The sequence below is a fragment of the Biomphalaria glabrata genome, chromosome 1, assembly GCF_947242115.1.
Source record: "Biomphalaria glabrata chromosome 1, xgBioGlab47.1, whole genome shotgun sequence".
NCBI lineage: Eukaryota > Metazoa > Mollusca > Gastropoda > Planorbidae > Biomphalaria > Biomphalaria glabrata.
This window is the reverse complement of record NC_074711.1, coordinates 62204539-62227328: the sequence shown is the minus strand read 5'-3', so window position 1 is coordinate 62227328 and position 22790 is coordinate 62204539. Positions and strand designations below refer to the sequence as shown.

General features: G+C 36.3%; 1 protein-coding gene across 4 annotated transcripts in view; it reads right to left on the bottom strand.

Annotated features, from left to right (window-relative positions):
• Positions 1-3914: 3914 nt before the first annotated feature.
• Positions 3915-22790, bottom strand: part of LOC106075826 (uncharacterized) — a 125550-nt gene continuing 106674 nt past the window's right edge. For all 4 annotated transcript variants that reach the window (XM_056006442.1, XM_056006431.1, XM_056006460.1 and 1 more), the window contains 10 exons: positions 18928-19094; positions 16228-16332; positions 13681-13790; positions 11782-11936; positions 11288-11405; positions 10144-10320; positions 6829-6975; positions 6340-6435; positions 6102-6218; positions 3915-5510 (listed from right to left, as the gene is read on the bottom strand). In XM_056006442.1, the coding sequence (XP_055862417.1) occupies positions 5274-5510; positions 6102-6218; positions 6340-6435; positions 6829-6975; positions 10144-10320; positions 11288-11405; positions 11782-11936; positions 13681-13790; positions 16228-16332; positions 18928-19094 (1429 nt within the window). In that variant the 3' untranslated portion in view covers positions 3915-5273. The remainder of the gene's footprint in view (positions 5511-6101; positions 6219-6339; positions 6436-6828; positions 6976-10143; positions 10321-11287; positions 11406-11781; positions 11937-13680; positions 13791-16227; positions 16333-18927; positions 19095-22790) is intronic.

Sequence of the window (22790 nt, the reverse complement as noted above, 5' to 3'; positions counted from 1 at the left end):
AAAACACTGGAATATCTCAAATGGTACAATATAAAATAAAATAGTACTTGTCAGCTTCTGACTTGATTGGAAAGTTCCGAAGGCTCCACTTATCGTCTGACAGGGAGGTCTGGTAGACTCTTTCTTCGGATCCCACTTCTGACACCAAAAGATTCTGTGGTGGGTTCAGCACAGACTATCACAACCAAAATGACGAAGCAAGTCAGGAGGCTTATTATAAGTTTAATGTACACAAAAAACCTGCAGCCTTGGTCAAAACAATGACTTAGGACAAACACAGCAGGATCAGACAAGGTGGTATTGGAGTAGGTGCGTAGCAGCAAGTTTCAATCGAGGATGCCAGCAGGAAAAGGAATTCAAATCTCAGCTACCGGGGCAGAGGTCAACTTGACCCTTTGCTGACCGGTGCTTGGTCAAGTTGAGCCAACCCGTATATTATGTCCTCCCCACTACATATATATATATATATATATATATATATATATATATCGTAGCGAATCGTAAATTCTAATGTAAAATCCATTATTAGTAAATATAAAATGGAGGAATGGAGCGGTATCTCATTCAGCTTTTCCGATCTACCACCCCAACCCCCCTCCCCCGGTTTTTTTTGGGTTTTTTTTTTTACTGTGAACATGAAAGAGTACAAGGCTATTAGGCTACTAGCATTAGGGCTACACACCGGCTATACCCATTGATTTGTTCCCTGGGTTGTATGGATAATTATGTCCGGAACACTCAAGAAGTGATTTGTTTTAAAATTGTAATAAACGGGCCACATTTTAACGATCAACCTAACGACATACTATTTATTAGCCCGTGAATTAGTGTATTTGTTATAATGACATTTCACGGCCCGCTCTCTATTGTTGACATTATTAAGTGTAGCGTTTCTAGTTAACATCTATGTCCTTTTCTGTATGTCTGTCTGTCTCTCTTCGCTCTCTGGAGCCTTTATTTTGTTTTCTTTTAACCTGCGCATCGTAATTTCTCCGACATTTGACTTGATCTGGAAAGACCCGACACATACGACACATATGTCTTTTCTTTGGCTTCTCAATTTAATATAGATTTTATTTTGACCGTGATCCCCTCCTCCCATTTTGGGTTAATTTTATTTTATTTATTTATTTAATCTGTATTATTATTATTAGGTATTATTACTATTATTATTATGCAGCCTTTAATCTTAATGCAAGCAATGTACGGTATTAGAAAGCGAATACATTTAACTCTTTATACCATCAGTTTGAGACCTAGAGAAAAGGTTATTTTCCGACGGCCCCGATTGAGTGCCACATTCCCGTTCTCCTTTCTATAGATATATATTTTCTAAATAAAAAGAAATATCAATGTGGCTGTGCTAACTGTAATCGTTTATCTCACCCCTTTTGAATGAAGCGAAATGACAATAAATCTAGATTTATGTTTTTAATGCTTTTAGGATTTAGTTGTTTTTTTTTTTGTTGTTGTTGTTGATAATGTTACAAATGATTAAGTAGGCCTACTATTACTTGCTTTGTCTTTTTCTCTCTCTCTATCGCTCTCTCTCTCTCTCTCGAAATAATAGAAAAAAAGACTTTATATCTATCTCTTATTGATGCTATTAGCAGTGATGCCCAAAATACGGCCCGCGGGCCAGATCCGGCCCGCGAAGTGATTCCATCCGGCCCGCCGAAACGACGGGCCTAAAGTGTAGAAAATTCCCTCTCCAAAGGGTTGATAAAGTTATTTTTACATACGTTTGCGCCCTAACGTTGTCTCTGATAGATTGCTACCATGATCTTTGTATTAACATTGTATTTATGAAATGAGACTAGATGTATAATCTAACAGGAAAAGTGAACGGATCTTTACTTTTTTGTGGAGCATGATAATAAGCCAATGTATTTGATGTGTAAAGAAAGTATGGCTGTTTAAAAAAAGAAACAACAAACAAATATGGCAGCATTCTTGATTTGAGCCGCGAATAAAATATTGTTAAACTACACCTAGAGATTGAAGGATTGAATATAGGCTAGTTGCCAAAAAGAGACGGTTAAGCTAGATAGAATGTTGCTCACATTGTAAGTAGAGAATTGAAGCCATTGTTCCGAAGGGTAGAAAAAAAGATAAAACTTCAAACATCTCACTAATTAATGTAAGTGCTAGATCCACGGGTTTCTAATAAAATAGTTTCTAGTTCCATTGCATTACTTTTTTTGTATCTTTTCGGTCATGTGGCCCGCGACACGAGAGTTGGAAATTAAAATGGCCCGAAGGTCGAATTAGGCTGGGCATCACTGCTATTAGGATTGGCTTTGTTTTTTTTTTATTTAGAATGCCTCTAAAAGAAAGTGGAAATGACGTATGGCACATTAAAAATAAGTAGATTTAGAGAAAAAGAAAATAAATGCTTTAAAACAGAATTTGTGACATATTTCTATTTATGCTTTCTAATTAGACTGCGGCCTTATGGAATGGTTTGATGGAAAGCTTGTTTTTGCGAAAAGCGGTCCTTAGGTTGCGAACCTGTCAAAAACAGTTTTTAGTGAGAGTCTAAGAGGTAAAAAGAATCTGTACGAAATTTCATGCGGATCTGTACGACGGTTTAAGATATCTTTTGATCAATAAATGAGTGCGTATTTTACAAATATTTAGTAGCTTGGCGAGTGGCGGATCCAGTGAGGGTCGTGGGCGTGAGAACATCCGTTAGCTGTTTGAAACGTTCCAAAAAAGCACGAACTAAACCTAGTAGTGTTGAGAAAAGGTTGAAATTATTTGGAAGACTTCGATAAGGCCCATTGTGTCTAGAAGCATATAGGCAGCCCAGAGGGACACGACCAGTGGTGGAGCCTAAACTGTCCGTAACCATCGATAATAGCGCAGTGGAAAACGGGGGCTCCTTTCAGGTGGTTGAGGGAACAGACTTGTGAGGGGAAAAAAGCACAACCTGTATAAATGCTTTTATTAATAGTTTAAAGAATGTTTTCGCATTCCCCTCCCCATTTTTCAAGTGGTGCAGATCAACAAAATGTACGCTAATCTAGAGCCATGAACACACAACGCCCCCCCCCCAAAAAAAAACAACCTAATTTTAGAACCGGATACACCAAAAAGTTTGCTATTTTTAGGTCTTCCACCATGCATGAAAATAGTCAATACTAAGTGGATGCCTTTTTGAAAGAGCGATTACTTTGCTCTTACTAGGGACACTTTAAAAGACAGGTACTAGTTTGGTTTCGTGATAGGTCTATAGATTTAGACACAGAAGACGCGGTGTGCATACTATTCCTGAACGTCTATTTATTTAGGCAGAGGCGTAGCTAGGGTGGGGGGAGAATTCGAAAATCACCCGTGGGGCCCCCTAAGAATGTTTTTTTTTACATTAAATATTACGAAAAATGCAGGGGCCCTCAAAAGGTGGCAAAGTCCTAGCTACGCCACTGTAAACTAATAGTTACTCTTTAATGAATACTCCAGGAATTAGCCGCTGACGTGTACATGTTCAAAATAAAGATCACATTTAATTTTACAAGATAATATTTCGAAAAATTATAACGGTCAAGCAAGAGTTTACTTTGTGCGACCAATAGTAGTAATTCTTTTGCGAAAAATATATTTGTGCTGTTAAATTTCTAGGGAAATCGTTAGACCCGATGCATAGATCCGTGTCCATCCACCCATTCAGAAATGGAATTGTAAAAAGTATCAATGCTTTCATTTAATTTTTGATTTTGAAGGCCAAATAATAAAAAAAATATATATACGATACATGTGATGGTGAAATGTCTAAAAAACATTCAAGGATTATAATAGTGAATCTATTTTAGGTGAAATTAATTTAAGGTAGTCTCCCTTTCATAACATAAGCGAAATATAACTTCAACACTGATAATTAAAAAAAAATAACATAAAAAAAAAGGGTATAGTTGGTTGACATGTTTTATTGAAAAAAAAACAACATAATAATAATAATAATTATAAATAATAGTTTAGAAATGAATGAGATCATTTAAACTGAGTATCACAAGAAGAAGTATTGCAGGAATACTTTGATCTAGGCTCACTCCTCCTAGATGGAGTTATAGAACTTGGCTAGAAAAAAACATGACAAATGTCACTGCAAAGAAATGAATAGACTTGATAATGATGGGCATGTTTCTTTGTACGAAGTATGACATCGTTTGTGTGTGTCTGTGTGTGAAAGAAGGGAGGAAATAAACTAAACAGTCTTCTCATTTGAACAAAAAAATCACACTGATGGTGCATTCACTATTTTGAACAGCTTGACTCACTAATTTTGCATTAATAGGTTGACAATACTTCAAAGTGGTGTGAAGACATTGTTTAGTCTACTGTCATTCATACAATATTTAGTCTGCCCTAGTCATTTAGACAATATTTTGTCTGCCCTAGTCATTCATACAATATTTTGTCTACCATGGTCATTCATACAATACCTTGTTTGCCCTAGTCATTCTTAAAATATTTTGTCTACCCTGGTCATTCATATAATTTTTATCTACCCTGGTCATTCATACAATACCTTGTTTTCCCTAGTCATTTATACAATATCTAGTGTGCCACAGTCTGCCATACAAAACCAGATGTCATGAATACTGTCATATTAACAATTAACATACAAGTTGTATTATCAAAAACATATAGCTAAATTTTACAATAACATTCTACTAAGAACAAATTGTTCCTGTACGCAACAGTATGTACAAACATATACAAATAATCATCTCTTTTAGAATTCAACCTATCATTTTATTTCTATTCAAAACATTAAAGGAGCATTGTGTCTAACAAAAGTTAAAATAACAGCCGCATAGAGAAGTTTTTATTGTTTTTATACAAGAATACATTCTTCATGAACTCCTGTAACTCACCAGTTAATTCTATTGACAACAATCTGTTATTGCAGTACCAAATAATAACTTTAAAAATCATTAAATATCTTCTAAACTCTTTTTTTAGTTTTGGAATACAATTTATTAATGAACTCAACTGTAGTTTTTGTGATTAAGGAAACTAGATTTCTTACTTCTGAGCAAAATTTGCTAGTATCATATTTATAATTAAAAAAAAAAACATGCTGATTTTAGTATTAAAAAGATCATTAAATTAAGGCACAATAATCAAATTCCTAAGAATAAAACACTTGTTTTTAAAAATAAACATTTAAATAAATAAAATGAATGAAACAAATTGTAATAAACATTTGCACAAAATTGTAGTACATATTTACAAAAACAAACTACAGACTAAAAACCTAGGCATCTGCTTCAGTTTCTTCTCCTTCTTCTTTTCCAATTAAAAGCATAATCAAAAGTCCATTTCTGAAAACTATTAGTTTGCATGATTGTATTGTCACTAGTTTGACTTGGACTATCAGGTGACTGATTGACTTTAGATACAACTATGTTGGTTTCAAGGCTGAAGTCACAAGGTAGAAGTTGAACAGCTTCATTGTCTACTGAGGTCAGGCACAATTCTGTCTGATCTAGTCTTAAAAACCCATTCTGTGAAAAGAAAAATCCAATATTTGCCCCTTTATTCCACTGATTAAATCTATGAATGATAGTTTTCAATTTTAATTACATTTGAATAAACAATATCTTAAAATGAAATGTTATTTAAATATTTGAATCAAGTTTTATTTTTGGATAATCCTATTTGAATAAAAGTATAAACTTTTAGTTCAATTTTATCTGAATCAAGTTTATACTTTGGTTCAATCTTATGAATCAAGTAGAAATATTTATCATATTTGAATCAATAATAAACTTTTAGATCAATCTTATTGAATCAAGTATGAAATTATAGTTCAGTCTTATCTGAATCAAGTTTAAACTTGTGGTTCAATCTTATCTCATTTTCTACCAGGTTGTAGGACTGTGAAAAAGGTATTCTACAAGATGAACCATAGTCATTCTATGACTGATGGAAGCCAACAACAATCTTTAATTTTTAATAAATAACTTAATACAATTTTTTAATACAGTGATCTAAAAAAATTATTTTTTTCTACTTTATCCATTCAAAAAATGCATGCTATTGAACAATTATTTTAGAAAATGCTGCAATGTGTACCATTAAAAGATGACACAAACCTGATAAACCCAAGACATATTGTTCTTACACACAGACAGAGTAAGTTGTTTATTTATTCCTGGCTTTATGCAGGCTTCAGCTTGTGATAATCTCTTGTTGGATGTCAGGTTAAAAGTCTGTAGAGACAACAGTTAATTCTCATTTTACTCAACATGCCCAGAAGGTAATTCAATTGCATTAATAAAAATGTTGCCCAGGAACAGATAATGAAGTGTACTATTAGCTATTTTAACCAACCTGATTTTTCCCTCCATGACATGGAGAAAGACCAATGTAGAAATCAGACGTTGAGCTGAGAACATCTAGACACATAAGAGAGCCTTGATTTCTCACCTGTTGAGAGGAACATTAAATTCTTGAAAAACCAATCTAATAACTAACATGTTTTAAAATAATCATATCAGAACCAAAAAAATGTATAACCACTAAACCCAAACAAAAACATTTTTTTTTTCGAATAACAACCAATGCAATAACAACTTTCTGTACTCACTTACTATAAGCAAAAGACAAGAAACTTTTGTGCTTTCACAATAAGAATCATCTGCATTTCTAATTGAAAAGTGTTTTATGAATTTTTACTTTTGTTTAATTAGTCTAATTTTATATTCCTATGACTTGTTAATGTAAACAAAATCATAAAATTCTAAGTGATAAAAAAAAATTGGCTTCCATTCACTATAGAAATTGTAAAACAATTTCAGACAAAGTAGTCCAAGTTTTTACCATTCCATAGTGCAAGGTTTCTTGATTTATGGAGTCAAGTTGTGGAAATATGTTTTTTAGATACCAGTCAAATGAATGGCATTTCAACTTCTTTCTTAGCTGGATTCTTGGAGATATGTCTCCCAAATCAAGCTTTTCTGGCATGTTCTGAAAACAAAGAAGATGATTTGATATTGAATAAGAAATAAGAGACAAATAATAGTGTAATCTTGTCATAAAGATGTTTATGAGTTTTATATCACTATGATTTCAATCAAATCTACTGATTCAATGCTAAAACTTTGATTTGTGGATCTTTTCAATTTTTACTAATCTCTACTCCCAAATAGATTATATTTCATCTAGGAAATAATATCCTGATTCCACAAACCAAAATAGAATTAATCTTGTCAACTAATCAGTAATAAGCAACAAGGACTGATGAAATATGAAAGCTGAAATACTTTTTTTTTAATCTGAAAGGCTGAACACATTATTTAATTTAAAAAAAAATTATTTATTGATATCTAAACACAGTATCTACTTGTTTTGCAAATGATATTATTATAATAATTATCTGAAGCTGAACACACTGAATGGCAAATATAAACTGGTGTAAGATCTATTCTATAAGAGAGTACAGTATGGCCGCTTGTTGAAATGACATTACAAGTTCATGGAGTATTGATGAGTCAAGCAAATTTACTTTTAAAAATTAATAAACAATCTGAAAATGTTTCTTCCTTTATTTATTTTATTTTATAAATGATTTGTTGAAGACCCTCCCCCCCAAAAAAAATAAAAATATTTCCATTTCTAATTTAAATATGTACTAACAGATCAGGGGCAGACAGGCTATATGGGCATTCAGGCAAATGCCCGGTGGGCCGGTACCCAAGTGGGCCGAAAGGGCTGCATCAATGCCAGTAAATTGTTTCAAGATTTATATTATTCTCTTAAAAGGCAACACTTCGAGCGTCATGATTAAATAAAAATATTATTTTACACTTTTCAAGTCTAATACTAATCTAAAAACATTGTCATAAATATCCTTCATCCGTATATAGTGTTTCTAGTAGACGTCTCTAAACGATAAACAAGAAAATTAAGGCATTTATTTCTTATAGAGATTGACGTTAGTGTGAATCTATAAAGGGATCAACAACAACGTTCCAAGTCCTATAGAGGACATGTCCAGTCACATACGAATTCTTTTTTTGTTTGATGAAGTTGGCCCCGCTACGAAGTCCTTCACAAATCACAATTATTATCATGAACAGTGTTGAAATGTGTTGATTGGAATCATAATACAAAATAATCTAAAAAGAAGGAGCAGAAAATAAGTACTAATAACTATTGCTGGAATGCTTTGCAAAACAATATTACAAAGAGAGTTTATGTTATCACACAAACTCAGAGCCCCCCCCCCCCCCCCATCCAATCGAATTCACCAATGGACCAGGAATATTCAAGTCATATAGTCATGTTTTGATCATTTAAAGTAATAAATTTTTAAAAATCATTTGGCGTTATTGTTCACATTAAAGCAAACAGTGCAAAATGTCGTCTTTGATAAGACTCTTCTTCTAAGTAGAGTAACGTTAAGATTATGTAAGAACTTTGTTTTATTTCGGGATCTTTGGGCGCCTTTGAGTAACCCAGCTCTAATGGGTACCTGACATTAGTTGAGGAAAAGCGGTGGGTCGTTGTGCTGACCACATTACACCCTCGTAAACCGTATGCCACAGAAACAGATGACCTTTACATCATCTGCCATATAGACTACAAGATCTAAAAGGGGAACTTTACTACTATGTAATTGTCTACTATGCTTTTAGCATCAGATTCAATTCTTAATGTTTACATAATAAATAAATCTGCACCCCCTAAGCAGTAAGAATATAAGTTATATCTTAGATGGGAATTTTGTTCAAATTGTTTAATATATTTAAATCTAGATCTACGTCTGGTCTCTATTTAGTCTAATTTAGATTGCTGTCATTCACAAACTTTATGATGACAGCATTTAGCCTACGAATGAACAGGCTTTGACACAAGAATTATTGACTTAAATCGAAATACAAAGAGGCTTTGCTAGAACATGAGATTATCTTGACAGCGTTTGTTTTACTGAACGTAAGGATATTAAAAACAAGTGGATATGTTCTGTTGTGTATGTTTGTAGCCAGCTTTAAGATGCAGTCAAACTAGGTTTCCAAGTTATTGAGAAAGCAGTAGGCCTATATGAGAGTAAAGTTCTCTTTCAGACCTTGCGATCTATAGATCAGATGTTAAGGTCATCTGTTTCTTTGCCAGTTGCTAACGAGCAGGGTGTCATGTGGCCAGCACAATGACCAACAGCCATTACTTTCTCAACTAAAGTCAGGTACCCGTTAAGGTTGGGTGGACCGAAATTCAAAATCCTAGTCTTCACCGAGATTCAAACCCAGGACATCAGGTTCGGAAGCGCTTAACCACTCAGCCACTGCGCCCCCATGACCTTGTGGAATGGACAGTTAAATAATGGAGGATGAAGAGTTGTATTTGTAAATTGAAGTTCAAATGTAAAGGAAAATGGCGAGGAGTGAAAGTGAATCATAAACAATATGTTTGTTAATGGGGGATCTTCAGATGTCTTGGATGTGAATGCTAATGTATATGGTAGCAAAACCTTTTCACAATAAGAGATTCCACATTATACTTTATTCATATAGTAATAGCGCTTATCAGATAGTTTCAAAATCATCTAATAATTTATTCATATACCAACTACTTTTGATACATTATTAAAATTTACACTAGGATTTTGAGGTCAGGTATGATTGGACGCCCATTATGTGGCATGATTGTATAGAAATGCCCGGGCCGCTTTCGACACCCAGTCCGCTCCTGTAACAGATCTATTGTTTATCTACAGAATGCTAGACTGGACTAGAAAACTAGAAACAAATTTGTTCAGAGAAAGCAAAATATAATCTCAGCCAATCTTTTTTCTAATAATAGAGAGCTAAACATTGAAACTATTGGTCTTTGTCTTTATTTCTCTATTAAGTGGAGTTGGAATAAGGAGAGAGTGATTGGCACATTATATTACATACATTGTTTAGTAGCAAGAGCTTAAAAGAGCATCTAATCTAAAAAAAACTTGTACAAATTTCATACATTTGATGAAGTTGTCAAAGAGTCAAAACTTTTCACTAATTTGAAAGAAAAGGCACATTTTTAAATTGAACCCTTTTTTTCAAGGTGAGTTAACTTTTTTGTCTGTCTGGCTCTAGACCTGAATAAAATTTTACCAAATATTCACAACTGAAGAATGACAATAGTCAGACATACCACAGCTGCATAAAAAGTGTCAGCATATTCATCCATCCACACGCTAGCTACACGACCTAGATTTCTCAAAACTACTTCTTCTCTGTCCTTGCTGAAACTGTAAGGGAGAGATGCTCGAAACACGTGACCTACTCGTGAACATGGAATAATTTCTAAACTTCCTCCACACATCCATGTCTAAAATCGGTTTTGAAAAAAACAAAACATTATAACATTGTAAAACAAACATTATCACATTTTGAAAAGAACATTATTACATTTTTAAACAAACATTATTACATAAGGCAAAAAAAAAAAACAGAGTTACATTTTAAAATGGATGTCATAAATTTATAAACAAACTAAAACAGTACTAAAAGTATTTGAGAAGCCTTTCAACAGAAAATGGATGAGATAGAAACTGGCGTACAGAAAACAAAAGAAGTCAGGTATGTGACTGACAAGCTCAAAATGCATCCAGAAATAAATCAAGCTTGTAAAATTCAAACAGACCTGCATGCTCAGCAGAATACAATAGAAGAATCACTAGTAAATTGAGATGCTGATGAAGAACAGATGACAAAAGCGGACGGAGTTCATTAATAAAACTTTAATGGAATAGAATAGGCTAAATTATTTAATGAATTAATGACCCCAAAAAGTATACATTTGTTAACTTTATTCATTATACATACAGCTACAGCAATTTAGTATGATTGTCTTTTATTATAGTGTACAAATTGTCTATAGGTCAAGCATTATGCAAATCTGTATAAAAGGTTTGTAATTAAAGGGATGTAACTATGGTATCTGCACAAATGGCTGTATTACTTCCCTTGCAATGCAAGCCTGAAAATACACGTTTTTTTTGTGTGTTTTTTTCAAATGTAGAAGTAAAATTTTAAGATTGTGCAAAAAAAGCTTCAATTCTCATCAGTGGCCATTACGTAAAAAACAATCTGCAGGTCCTAGGTTGGAATCCTCGTGTGTTTTTTTAAGAATTCAGTTTGGCCTCTTATTGGACGAAAATGTCCTAGCTCTGTATGATCATTAGAATTAGTCTGGTAAATCATATGCTCAGAAACTTGAGATTTCAGTTCCAGGATAGGTGAAGGCCTATAGACTCTAGAATACTCTAAACTTAAAACATTGAAATGTTTAATACCTTAAATGAGAGTTCGAAGTTTTCACCTCCCCATATATCTAGCTCCGGGTCATAACTGCCAATAGACTTGAAGTAATCACGCCAGATTGCAAACAGTCCGCCACTAATGACTGGGGTTCTGAAAACAATTGAAATGTTTATTAAGCAAAGACATGGAAAGAGAGATGGGGGGGGGGGGGGAGAGAATGGAAAGAAAAATGCACTTGATTTTTCTCTGTTACTCAGATAATAATTTACAGTTATATGTGAGTTTTTGTAATAATGATTAAATGTAATATACAACTTACCGACTATAAATAGGCTTATCTGCTAATATAAATTGAAGCAAAGGCCCCAGAAAGTTAATATTCTGGTACAATAATACAGATTTAGATTTAATATTGAAATACCGTAAATCATTTTCCATTTTAAAGTTTCACATACCCAAGAAGATCAATTGTTTTTTAATCGATGTTAGAGCCATTGAAAACAAAATATAAAACAAATATACTTACATAATGGCATCTTTTTCTGACCCAGGCTTGGCTCCGACATTTGCAGATCGCCACCCGAACTCTAGCCTCCAATTGAAACCTCCCCTTAGACGCTCTGGGGATTTCTTGTACTGAAAGTTCTCTGCTTTGATCGTGTCGATGTAGGGTGTTACCACCTGTGGCAATCAAACAACACGTGATGTACCTGGCTTTACAGTTATCCTACCCCCCTTCCTCCTAAAAAGAAGACACTCTGCAGCCTTAATTTATGCCTCCTGGTCGATGCTGCCATTTTATCCGTAATATTCTCCACCAGTGGCACCAGCAGCCACACCTAGAGCAACTCGCCACTTAAGACCAGAGGAGTGTTTTCTTTTCAACTGTATAGAAAACGTAAAGTGTGACCAAATGGGTTTGCAACACACAAAAACGTTTTAGTAGATTTTGAAGTAGAAACAAAGTACAGTTTGGGTCTGGAACTTTTTCAATAGAAATGGGAAGATCTTTGTCTTATCCTTGTCTTACTTAGTAAGCTAATCCAATGATGGCTAAAGATAAAGATATAACTCACTGTAATAGATAATAGGCCTATGTCCAGTGGATGCTTTTCAGAATCAATAAAGACAATTTATTGAAGCAAAAAACATTCAATGCTCTACTCGACTAGCAACTAGTCAAATGCTAGTGTAGATAATTGTATTCATTTCAATAGACTATTTGAAGAGAAGGGATGGGAACAACTCAGGTGGTTATATTGACTTCAAATTTGTTTCAGTAACGGCGTTATACTTTTCATACAATCACCTTTTAACATTCAGCCACAAAAAGAAGATGGCTAGTGCTAGTAATGGCTTCTTGGTCTTTTGGGTTTCGAAGATTAATTCACATACACAGTACGTTGAAATATTTTTAGCAAGACGAACATTAGGGTGAAATTATATTAAATTAGCACTTTTCGTATTTTGGAGAGATGAATATGTGACTAGTGACCTTTATAGTAAAGTAAAGTACCCCCTTTTAGACTTTGCGATCTATGGGGCAGATGATGTAATTGCAGTTTCTTTGGCCAACGACCAACCGCCTTTACTTTTCTCAACTAAAGTCAGGTACATATATAAGCATTGGTTGGACTCAGGGGCGAAATTTAAATCCCAGTCTTCACCAAGATTCGAACCCGAGACCTCTCGGTTCGGAAGCCAAGCAACTCAGCCACCCCACTGGGTTAAATTTCTTTTTTTTTTTTAGTAGGCCTACCCCTAAGTGGGATAATAAGTGGAATCGGCTATAAATTTTGATAAACTCCAACAACCTAAGATTAAATAATTGTTTTGGGAAACATAAACCGTGAAAGGTGCTTAGTTATTCTGGCCACAAGGTAATTAATGACAGACTAAATTTTCTTTTTTTTTTCGTCCAACCCAATTGGTAAAGTGAGTAATGAACGAATCGGTCACTCCCTTTCTCTCTATCGTGGCTATATGGTCCCTTATATAATTTCATAATATATCATTTTATAATTCTTTTAACTATTGTTTTATAATTTATATATAAAAAAAAAAGTTTGAATTTGATTGTCAAAAAAAAAAAAGGGTTCGCTATCAGATGACCAAAAAGGGGTATGGCCCGTTTTAGCACACTATAAAATATAGTGAAATTAGATTGTCAATAACGTTGTTAGTTGTTGAGATCTAAAAGTGGCAGATGGACAGAGCACAATCACAGAAAACGAATGAAGACTGCCCCCTTCCCTTTTGGTTGGCCCCTAAAAATGGTTAATATTGTCTCATTAAATGTATTAAATTATTTCTATTTTTATTATTTATAGTTTCCCTTTCTCTTAACATCCTCAAAAGACCCTTACTGCGAGAATATTAAAACTCGATACTAGTCTTGATAAGTGTAGAAACAATTGGCTATTACCTTTTGTGGATTCTCGTATAGACGAGAGAGTAGAGGCTCCAGCCATCCAACGTTACACTCGCAGTGGGCATCCAAGAAAATGATCACGTCTGATGTAGCCAGCTCCGCGCCTAGATTTGAAACACAACATCATCTGTGTCATACAGTCACATTGGAGATTAGCAATGCTAGTATCTAGTATAAAATGGTGTTATTGTGACGATAGATGTATCCCTGGACGTTACAAACATAAGATCTAAATGTAGTAGGTCTATGAATTGTCCCTCGTCTCGTGGTGGTCACTACAATTTGAAACGCTTAGGCAATTTAGAATCAGAACGTCACCTATTCAATGACCACTATTTTAATGGGCAGATAATCATGATTTACACTTTCATTGCCTTCCCCTACGCTACACCTCTTCTAATAACTATCTCTCGCAGTGATTTCTGGCTCATTGTCTATTGAATACAACGTCTGAACTATCAGGTGGTCGAGACTCGGGTTTGCCTGTGTGCTTAGGTCTATGTGTGTTTGTGTGTGTTTTTTAATTCTTTTTTTTTTTTTTTTAGGGGGGGGGGGATAACATTTATACTTTCTCTGTGTCTGTACCGCTTCAATGTTTCAGTTTCCAGGCTGAGTTATAGGCCCTATATGTAGGCCTACATAAATGTACAGTAAAGAAAAAGGGATTACTACGAAATAGAAGACAGTGTTAAAATAAAAAAAACACAAAAATGGAATTGGCATTGGAAACAAAATGGGTGCTGTGCAATAGTTTGTTTTTAAATCAAGTGTATTGAGCAACTAAGTGGTCTAAATAAAATGCCAAATTTTCAAAAAGTCAGACTATCCTCACACACGCAAGCACAGACTATGACGACCATCCTCCCAGCATTGTATGAGCCTCTCGTGAATGTCTGTTAAATTAATACTTCACTGGTCAGCGGTAAACAAAGTCAACACATTCTGCATTTAATTAACAAATTTCTTTGTCGGTCACTTTCAAGTAATCAGCTATTTTCATCTCAATGATTTAGCTTCTTTTAAAAGAGGTTCTGCTCTTGCCCGCGTCATTTGCATCATTCTCACTTCTTTGTTCTTCTAATTAAATCTCAACCAAAAAACAAAATCTCGGGACAACAAAGAAAGTTATTGGTCAAAACTCAACTGTCTGGCAGACGTTCTGGCCAATCTCGAGATTCTTTTTTAAACACTAGATGCCAGCGTGGACATGGCGGACCATTTGTCAACCACTAGAAATAAAACGGAGACGACAAGGGGGTAATTCCCCACTGGATTCCCAATTTCCATAGAAGCCGGAACGCCCCGATGCGCCATTGTTTGGGATCCCCGGGGCTTTCAGTTGCCTTCCAAAAGACTCATAATTGTATTTGGGCATGCGACACACCGGTCTTGTTAGCGACAATGAGCAGTGGTGAGGAAATCACTGAATAAAATGGAAATTTTCGGACAGTCAACAACTAAAGGAGATGAGATGAAAAAAAAAAGCCGACGGAGAAGAGGAACGAGAGCAGACGGGGAGAAACAAGAAATGAAATCGAGGTCTGTCGTGCAAAAAATGAAGAATGCGACTTTGATGCAGGAGCCCTGAATCGATACTTAATTTGATAGCACAGACTCTAATGAAGCCTTATCAAAGAAATAAATTTGCCATGGGCTTCGTTCTCAATTATCGCCCAGCCCTGATTTGTAATTAAAGGGCTCAAAGAGCCATAGGCGCGAGCTCGCGTGAGTCACAGAAGTACGAGACCTCGAAAAGAGATATAACAGAAGCTGAGCGGAGGACTTTTGAAGTCTATTAGACTTTTGGTTACCAATAGATTGACCTCTCACCCCAGCTCTAGAAAAATATAAGCCAATTCCTGCCAAATAAGGAATAATAATCTAAGTTCATGAAAATTACTTTACAATTGAAATCCACCTAGGGCTAGGCGTTGACAGTAAAGCCAAATCCTAAAAAGTCACACACACACACACAAATATTCAAGTTAATTTAAGACTGGAAACAAAAGTTCAGGCCATTTTATGTTCCATGGCGAAAGATTCTGTTAATTGATTAATAATTCACTTGACAACGGTAAACAAACTCAACAAATTCTGCCTTAATTAACATCAAAGAAAATACAATTTTAAATATGTATTTATCTTAAATTCTGTTTAATCGCTGTTTACAGTAACTGTAGGTTCTAAAACAATTCAATGACTAATCTTAGGCCTAGGAGATTGAGAGAAAGTTAGATAGACCTAGAAATCGGACCTATGTGTTTTAGAGAAAGCTAGATAGACCCAAAAAATTCGTAATTTACTTCTAAAATTTTAATAGAAATTTTAAACAACATCAAGCACTCTAGGATCATTATGTGCAGGACAAGATTCAAAAGAAATCAGCAAGAAAAAAAATCCGCAACCAGTAACACTTAGGTCTCTCTCTACAGCACAGAGTTTGTCCGCATGTTATATTTTAAAAAAAAAAAGCAAAAAAAAAAAATATATATAATAAAATAAATAAATAAATAATTTAATAAATAATATGCCTTTACCTACCTAACAATCTGGCGCGGACGAGTCCCTCTCTTTTTGAAGTCCTGGTCAAAAGTATTTTGTTGGACAGATGAGCCAGTTCTTCAACTAAATGAGACTGTAAATCTTCTGTACAAGGAAATAGAAACTTAGATTAGGGAAACTCTAGGGCTAGGCGCTACAACAAGGGAAAGACATTGACACTACAGCAAAAAAGATAAAGGCACTACAGCGAGGTTAAAAAAAAAAACTATTTGCATTACAATAATTGTTTAAGTGAAAAAATAATGAAGCATTACTTTCTGGTAAAGACACACAAACAGAGAAACACCTTATGTTCTGTGGGGGTTGCCTTTTACAGGGTCGGAAACTAAAGCTATGGATTAAAGATTCAATATTGGCTACTTGTGAGAGCGGTATAGGGTTTCAAAAACACAAATCGTAATTTTCAGTTAAATCCAATATTAACAATAGAAAAAAAAGCCTCTCCTCTTTCCCGTTGTATACCACGTGCCCCCTTTGGTTCAATGGTCAGTGAGTACTCTCCGTTTGGTTCATTGGTCAGTGAGTACTCTCCGTTTGGTTCAATGGTCAGTGAGTACTCTCCGTTTGGTTCATTGGTCAGTGAGTATTCTCCGTTTGGTTCAATGGTCAGTGAGTACTCTCCGTTTGGTTTATTGGTCAGTGAGTACTCTCCGTTTGGTTCATTGGTCAGTGAGTACTCTCCGTTTGGTTCAATGGTCAGTGAGTACTCTCCGTTTGGTTCAATGGTCAGTGAGTACTCTCCGTTTGGTTCATTGGTCAGTGAGTACTCTCCGTTTGGTTCAATGGTCAGTGAGTACTCTCCGTTTGGTTCATTGGTCAGTGAGTACTCTCCGTTTGGTTCAATGGTCAGTGAGTACTCTCCGTTTGGTTCATTGGTCATTGAGTACTCTCCGTTTGGTTCAATGGTCAGTGAGTACTCTCCGTTTGGTTCATTGGTCAGTGAGTACTCTCCGTTTGGTTCAATGGTCAGTGAGTACTCTCCGTTTGGTTCATTGGTCAGTGAGTACTCTCCGTTTGGTTCAATGGTCAGTGAGTACTCTCCGTTTGGTTTATTGGTCAGTGAGTACTCTCCGTTTGGTTCATTGGTCAGTGAGTACTCTCCGTTTGGTTCAATGGTCAGTGAGTACTCTCCGTTTGGTTCATTGGTCAGTGAGTACTCTCCGTTTGGTTCAATGGTCAGTGAGTACTCTCCGTTTGGTTCATTGGTCAGTGAGTACTCTCCGTTTGGTTCAATGGTCAGTGAGTACTCTCCGTTTGGTTCAATGGTCAGTGAGTACTCTCCGTTTGGTTCAATGGTCAGTGAGTACTCTCCGTTTGGTTCATTGGTCAGTGAGTACTCTCCGTTTGGTTCAATGGTCAGTGAGTACTCTCCGTTTGGTTCATTGGTCAGTGAGTACTCTCCGTTTGGTTCAATGGTCAGTGAGTACTCTCCGTTTGGTTTATTGGTCAGTGAGTACTCTCCGTTTGGTTCATTGGTCAGTGAGTACTCTCCGTTTGGTTCAATGGTCAGTGAGTACTCTCCGTTTGGTTCATTGGTCAGTGAGTACTCTCCGTTTGGTTCAATGGTCAGTGAGTACTCTTCGTTTGGTTCAATGGTCAGTGAGTACTCTCCGTTTGGTTCAATGGTCAGTGAGTACTCTCCGTTTGGTTCAATGGTCAGTGAGTACTCTCCGTTTCTGAAAATAGAAGATGACGGACTACGGGTGAAAATTCCTGAATGTGATGTGGCATACAAACCCAGGATGGAGGATGATGGATGGAGATACTGGCCGCTGAAGATGCGGAGTGGAGGGGGGAAGGGGGTGCTGTGTGAAGAAACCAGACCTTTTTTTTTCTCTCTCTCTCTCTCTGTCTCTTATTCTATTGTCAAATAGCGGGTAATGGTGGATGAAGTTGAGACTGTAGCTTTAGTTGAGAGATCGTGTAAGTCTGAATGACGCTTGAGACGGGGGTGAAGGGATGTGATTGTTAATGGCTGATGATGTGGGGCAGTCAGGGTGGGGGAATGGAGTCATGACTGATGTCTAGGGATGTGGCCGTCTACTGAAGGTGAACAGGGCAACACGTGTAGCGTGATCGAGTTTTGGCTTTGTTTTGGTTGTGGATGTGTTTTGGTTGTGGATGTGTTTTGGTCGTAAATCTGATAGGGCCAAAACTTAGCCAATGTTAACTTCTTTGTTGTTGAATAGGATTGTTTAGTCGCACATTAATGCTCTAACATTCATCTGGTGTCAAACAAAATAACATCCTTCCAAAAGTATTGCCTCCTACCATGTCGAGACTTTTTTTTAAAAGCTCTCTTTAAATTTTTCTTCTGTTTCTAATGATGGAATGAGATATTGGAGCTCCATAACTCTTGCTTCCAGGAAGTCTTGCTTATTTCCTTTGAAGACATTCAGTTCATTGTTTGGTCTTTGTTTTTTCTTTTATTATTGTTTTTCTTTTACTACGGGCAAGTGACGTCATGAGTGGACATGACAATGTCCAACTGTATTTAGTTAACACATTTGTGGGCAGGTTTGTACAGGTCGTGGGAGGTGGATAATCAAGCTTGAATTAACACAAAATATAACAACAACAAATGTCTCCACAAAAGATCAAGATCATTCGGTCAGTTGCCGTAACACTGACATAGTGCCCCAACACTGACTTTTTGTTTGCTTGTAAATAACAATTTACCTATTGTACTGTTGTCGTCCACTACAATAATCTTGTCCAGTAATTCAGCTGGTGACCGATCAAGAATAGAGTGGACAGTTCGGAGGAGTACAGACACGGCCTCGTTATGAAAACAAATGATGACACTTGCCTTGGGGAGCTGCTTGGTGTCATAGGACTGGCTACATCTGGAAGGAATAAACAAGAGAAATGAAAGAAATGAACGAAACATTTTTCTTTGATTTTATTTGGTAAAAAAAAAAATAGGGGGGGGGGGGGAGAGGATTATAAGGAAAGAATAGTCTGAGAAGGGAGAGAATCGTGTAAATACCCAACTAAATGTATACAGATGCTTAAGAAATGGGAAAAACAAAACCATGACGTAAGGGTTAGTTCAAAGTGGCACTCAAGATGGACAGAGAGCGTGAGTCGATAGAGAGAACGAGATAAGGAGTACGATACAAAAGAGTGATGTATCAAGACAAGAGAGATAAAATTATAAGAGAGAGAGAGAGAGAGAGAATCAGGGGGGTAATGAGAATGAAATTAGAAAGGATAAAGAACAAAAAAAAACTTTTGATGAATGTAAATAATGTATGCCAGATTGTCTCAGGTGACTGACTAGAGTAGGATGATGAAACCACGAGCAGGTCTTTCATAATTCATGTTAATATAAGTGACGGATGTCAGAGTTGAAAGGGAGAAAGATCAGAGACGCAAGAGAGTAAAGACGTGTATCTGTAGTAAGTTAAATTTTGTTTAAATATTTCAATGTGTTATTATTAGATATATATGTCATATAAATCTGTGTCTATTGTTAATTAAAGTTATATTGAGTTTTTTGTTCACCAAAAAATTTTGTTCAAGTTATTTAAAGTTGATTTCAGTAAAAAATACGCCTACATCGGTTTAGTTGTACTGTTTCAGTATAACCACACTACGGCATCGATACATAGGCCTAAATACTAATGAAAGCAAACTTAATAGACTATATTCTTGCACGAATAGTTGGCCATCTCTCTTTCGTTCACATATTTATAAACTATTCCCCATTTTTTTTTTTATTAAACTTCTATGCCAACATAAAAAAAAAAGCGCAGGGAACTTATTTAAAAGTCATAAATTTACACTTTGGATGAAAAAAAAATAGACTCCCACCACTTAAGGTACCGGTATCGCTAACTACTCGAGTTCACCCCAACATCAAGAAAGTCCAGCACCCCCAGATCTCCCCCTGGCCAGGTAAACGTTACATCAAGATCTGATCTCATTTCTCTCCGTGTACACAGTTTTGGCGCACAAATTGTCCAGGTGTCTTTAAGCAACGTTAAACAGACGTCAATCTCCAGCGCCATCTCGCGGCCTGCTCGATTCACATCTTACGTGTTGCTCTGATACGGCCAAGTGGAGGCCGAACAAAAAAAAAAGATCGTTAAAATCATCAACCGTTTTTTTTTTTTGTTTTTTTTTTTTTGGTCGGGTTCACGTCATGGACACAGAAAAAAAAAGGTTGCCTATGATGAAGAGGCCCTGCATCTGTTTGATTGTTAGTGTTACTTAAGTGTGTGTGCGTGTGTTTATATGCACGTGTCCTGTATGTGCGTGAGTGTTAGGTTTAGAATATTATCAATGCTTCAGAAATATGCAGCAAAATTTGTGGGAGCTAAGAATATTTTTAAGGAATGTATATTGGGATGGGTCTGATGGTAAAAGTTAACTTTCAAAAAAAGACTTTTTATTTCTTCAGCAGAGTTTACAAACCTTCCACTCACTGTCTGGGTGGAATCTTTGACACGTTATTTCTCAAACTTCCCATTCTCGAGTATACACATGAAAGTATAAAAATTAACCAATTCGCTTATCAATTTATTAATTAATTTTGTTTTATACACAAATATACTAAGCTAAGGGGAGACGAGCCTTGTGAAGAGAATTACGTCGTTCACTATTTTAATGTATAGCCTTCTTTAGATTATAAAATGTCTATTTACAAGTATTTGGAGAGCTCAGTGGCTAACGCGTCGGCCTACGATTATGGAGGCTCCTGGAGCAAGAATTCAGATTCGAGAAACTTTTTGTGTTTAGAAACTTTTGGAAAAGCAGCACGGAAACCTTCTCCCACATACCCCTCCCCCCCCCCCTCCTCAACTGGTCCATTCAAGGGATTGGGCCTAGAGCAATGAGGCTTCTACAAGAATCAAAGATGCGCTAAACAAATAAAAAAATTTCTAATCGCGCAAATGTATGATCTAATCACTAATAAACTGACGTAATCACGCACACAAACACACTTAATCGGTTTAACAACTTGTGAACTTTTCGTCCACAGGATCATCTAATGACGTTTTCAAGATCAACTCACTAAGTTGAGTCACGTTCCCTCAATCAGCTCCTTCAGCTCACGTTCCATAGGCCACCTATATGATCTCAATCAGCTCATTTAGGTTCTATCAATCAATCATTTCACGTTCCCTCAATCAACTCATTTAGTTTTCCTCAATTAGCTCACGCTTCCCTATTTAGGTTCCCTCAATCAGCTCATTTAGGTTCCCTCAATCAGCTCATTTCGGTTCCATCAATCAGCCCATCCAGGTTCCCTCAATCAGCTCTTTTCGGTTCCCTCAATCAACTCGTTTCGGTTCCATCAATCATCAAATCCAGGTTCCCTCAATCAGCTCGTTTCGGTTCCCTCAATAAGCTCATTTCGGTTCCATCAATCATCCCATCCAGGTTCCCTCAATTAGTTCATTTAGGTTCCCTCAATCAGCTCATTTCGGTTCCCTCAATAAGCTCATTTCGGTTCCATCAATCATCCCATCCAGGTTCCCCCAATCAGCCCATCAAGGTTCCCTCAATCAGCTCATTTCGGTTCCCTCAATCAGCCCATCTAGGTTCCCTCAATCAGCTCATTTCGGTTCCATCAATCAGCCCATCAAGGTTCCCTCAATCAGCTCATTTCGGTTCCCTCAATCAACTCGTTTCGGTTCCCTCAATCAGCTCATTTCGGTTCCATCAATCAACTCACCTACTTCAATTAGCTCAAATTCATCTCACTTGCTCGTGCTTCCTAAATCTTCTCACCTGGCTGAACACCATTTGAAACACACGTGCAAACGGGCCTGGTGTTTAACAATGTCTACCAAATAGCTCCAGGCCATTTCATCACTACAAACGATTCCAGAAAGTTCTGCACAAATTGAAACTTAAACGATTCGAAGTTATTTCTCACGGCTGAATCCTTAGGGACAAGTGAATTACTGCAGGTGTGACAGGAGAGAAGAAAAAGGGGAGGGGCCGAGTGTGGTTGGGACAAAAAAAAGGAAGGGAAAAAGGAAATAAACAATTTGTAAAGAACAAACAGATTTTTTGTTTCGTTTCTTTTTCTTTGGTTTAGCACGTGCAAGAAGTTGTTAGCTTCCAAAGAAAGACGTCCTATTGACCTAGTCAGTGTCCCACCTGCAAGTATTGGCGTTCAACAATTGAGTCTAACTCTATTAGTTCACACTCTCCTACAAGGAATAATTGGTTATTGCAAAGTTGATGTAGAAAATGTGAAGTCTGTGCTGAAGTTTTTCTGTGAGTTCAAGGCGTAACGAAATCCAATGAGATGATGCTGAACGTCTTGAACTATATACATCATGGGCGTAGCCAGGATTTTTTTTCGGGGGGGGGGGGGGGGGGTTGGGGAGGATTTCCCCCTCCCCCCCCCCCCCCCGCGCGGAAAACAATTATATATATATATATATATATATATATATATGAGTGTGCGTGCGTACATAATTAATCTTTATTACAATCTGACCCTTTCGGAAGACGTTTATTATGCCCTAGAATAGATTCTTCCTGGAATTAGTGGAAAACTTGTAGACTCCCCGCCCTTTCTA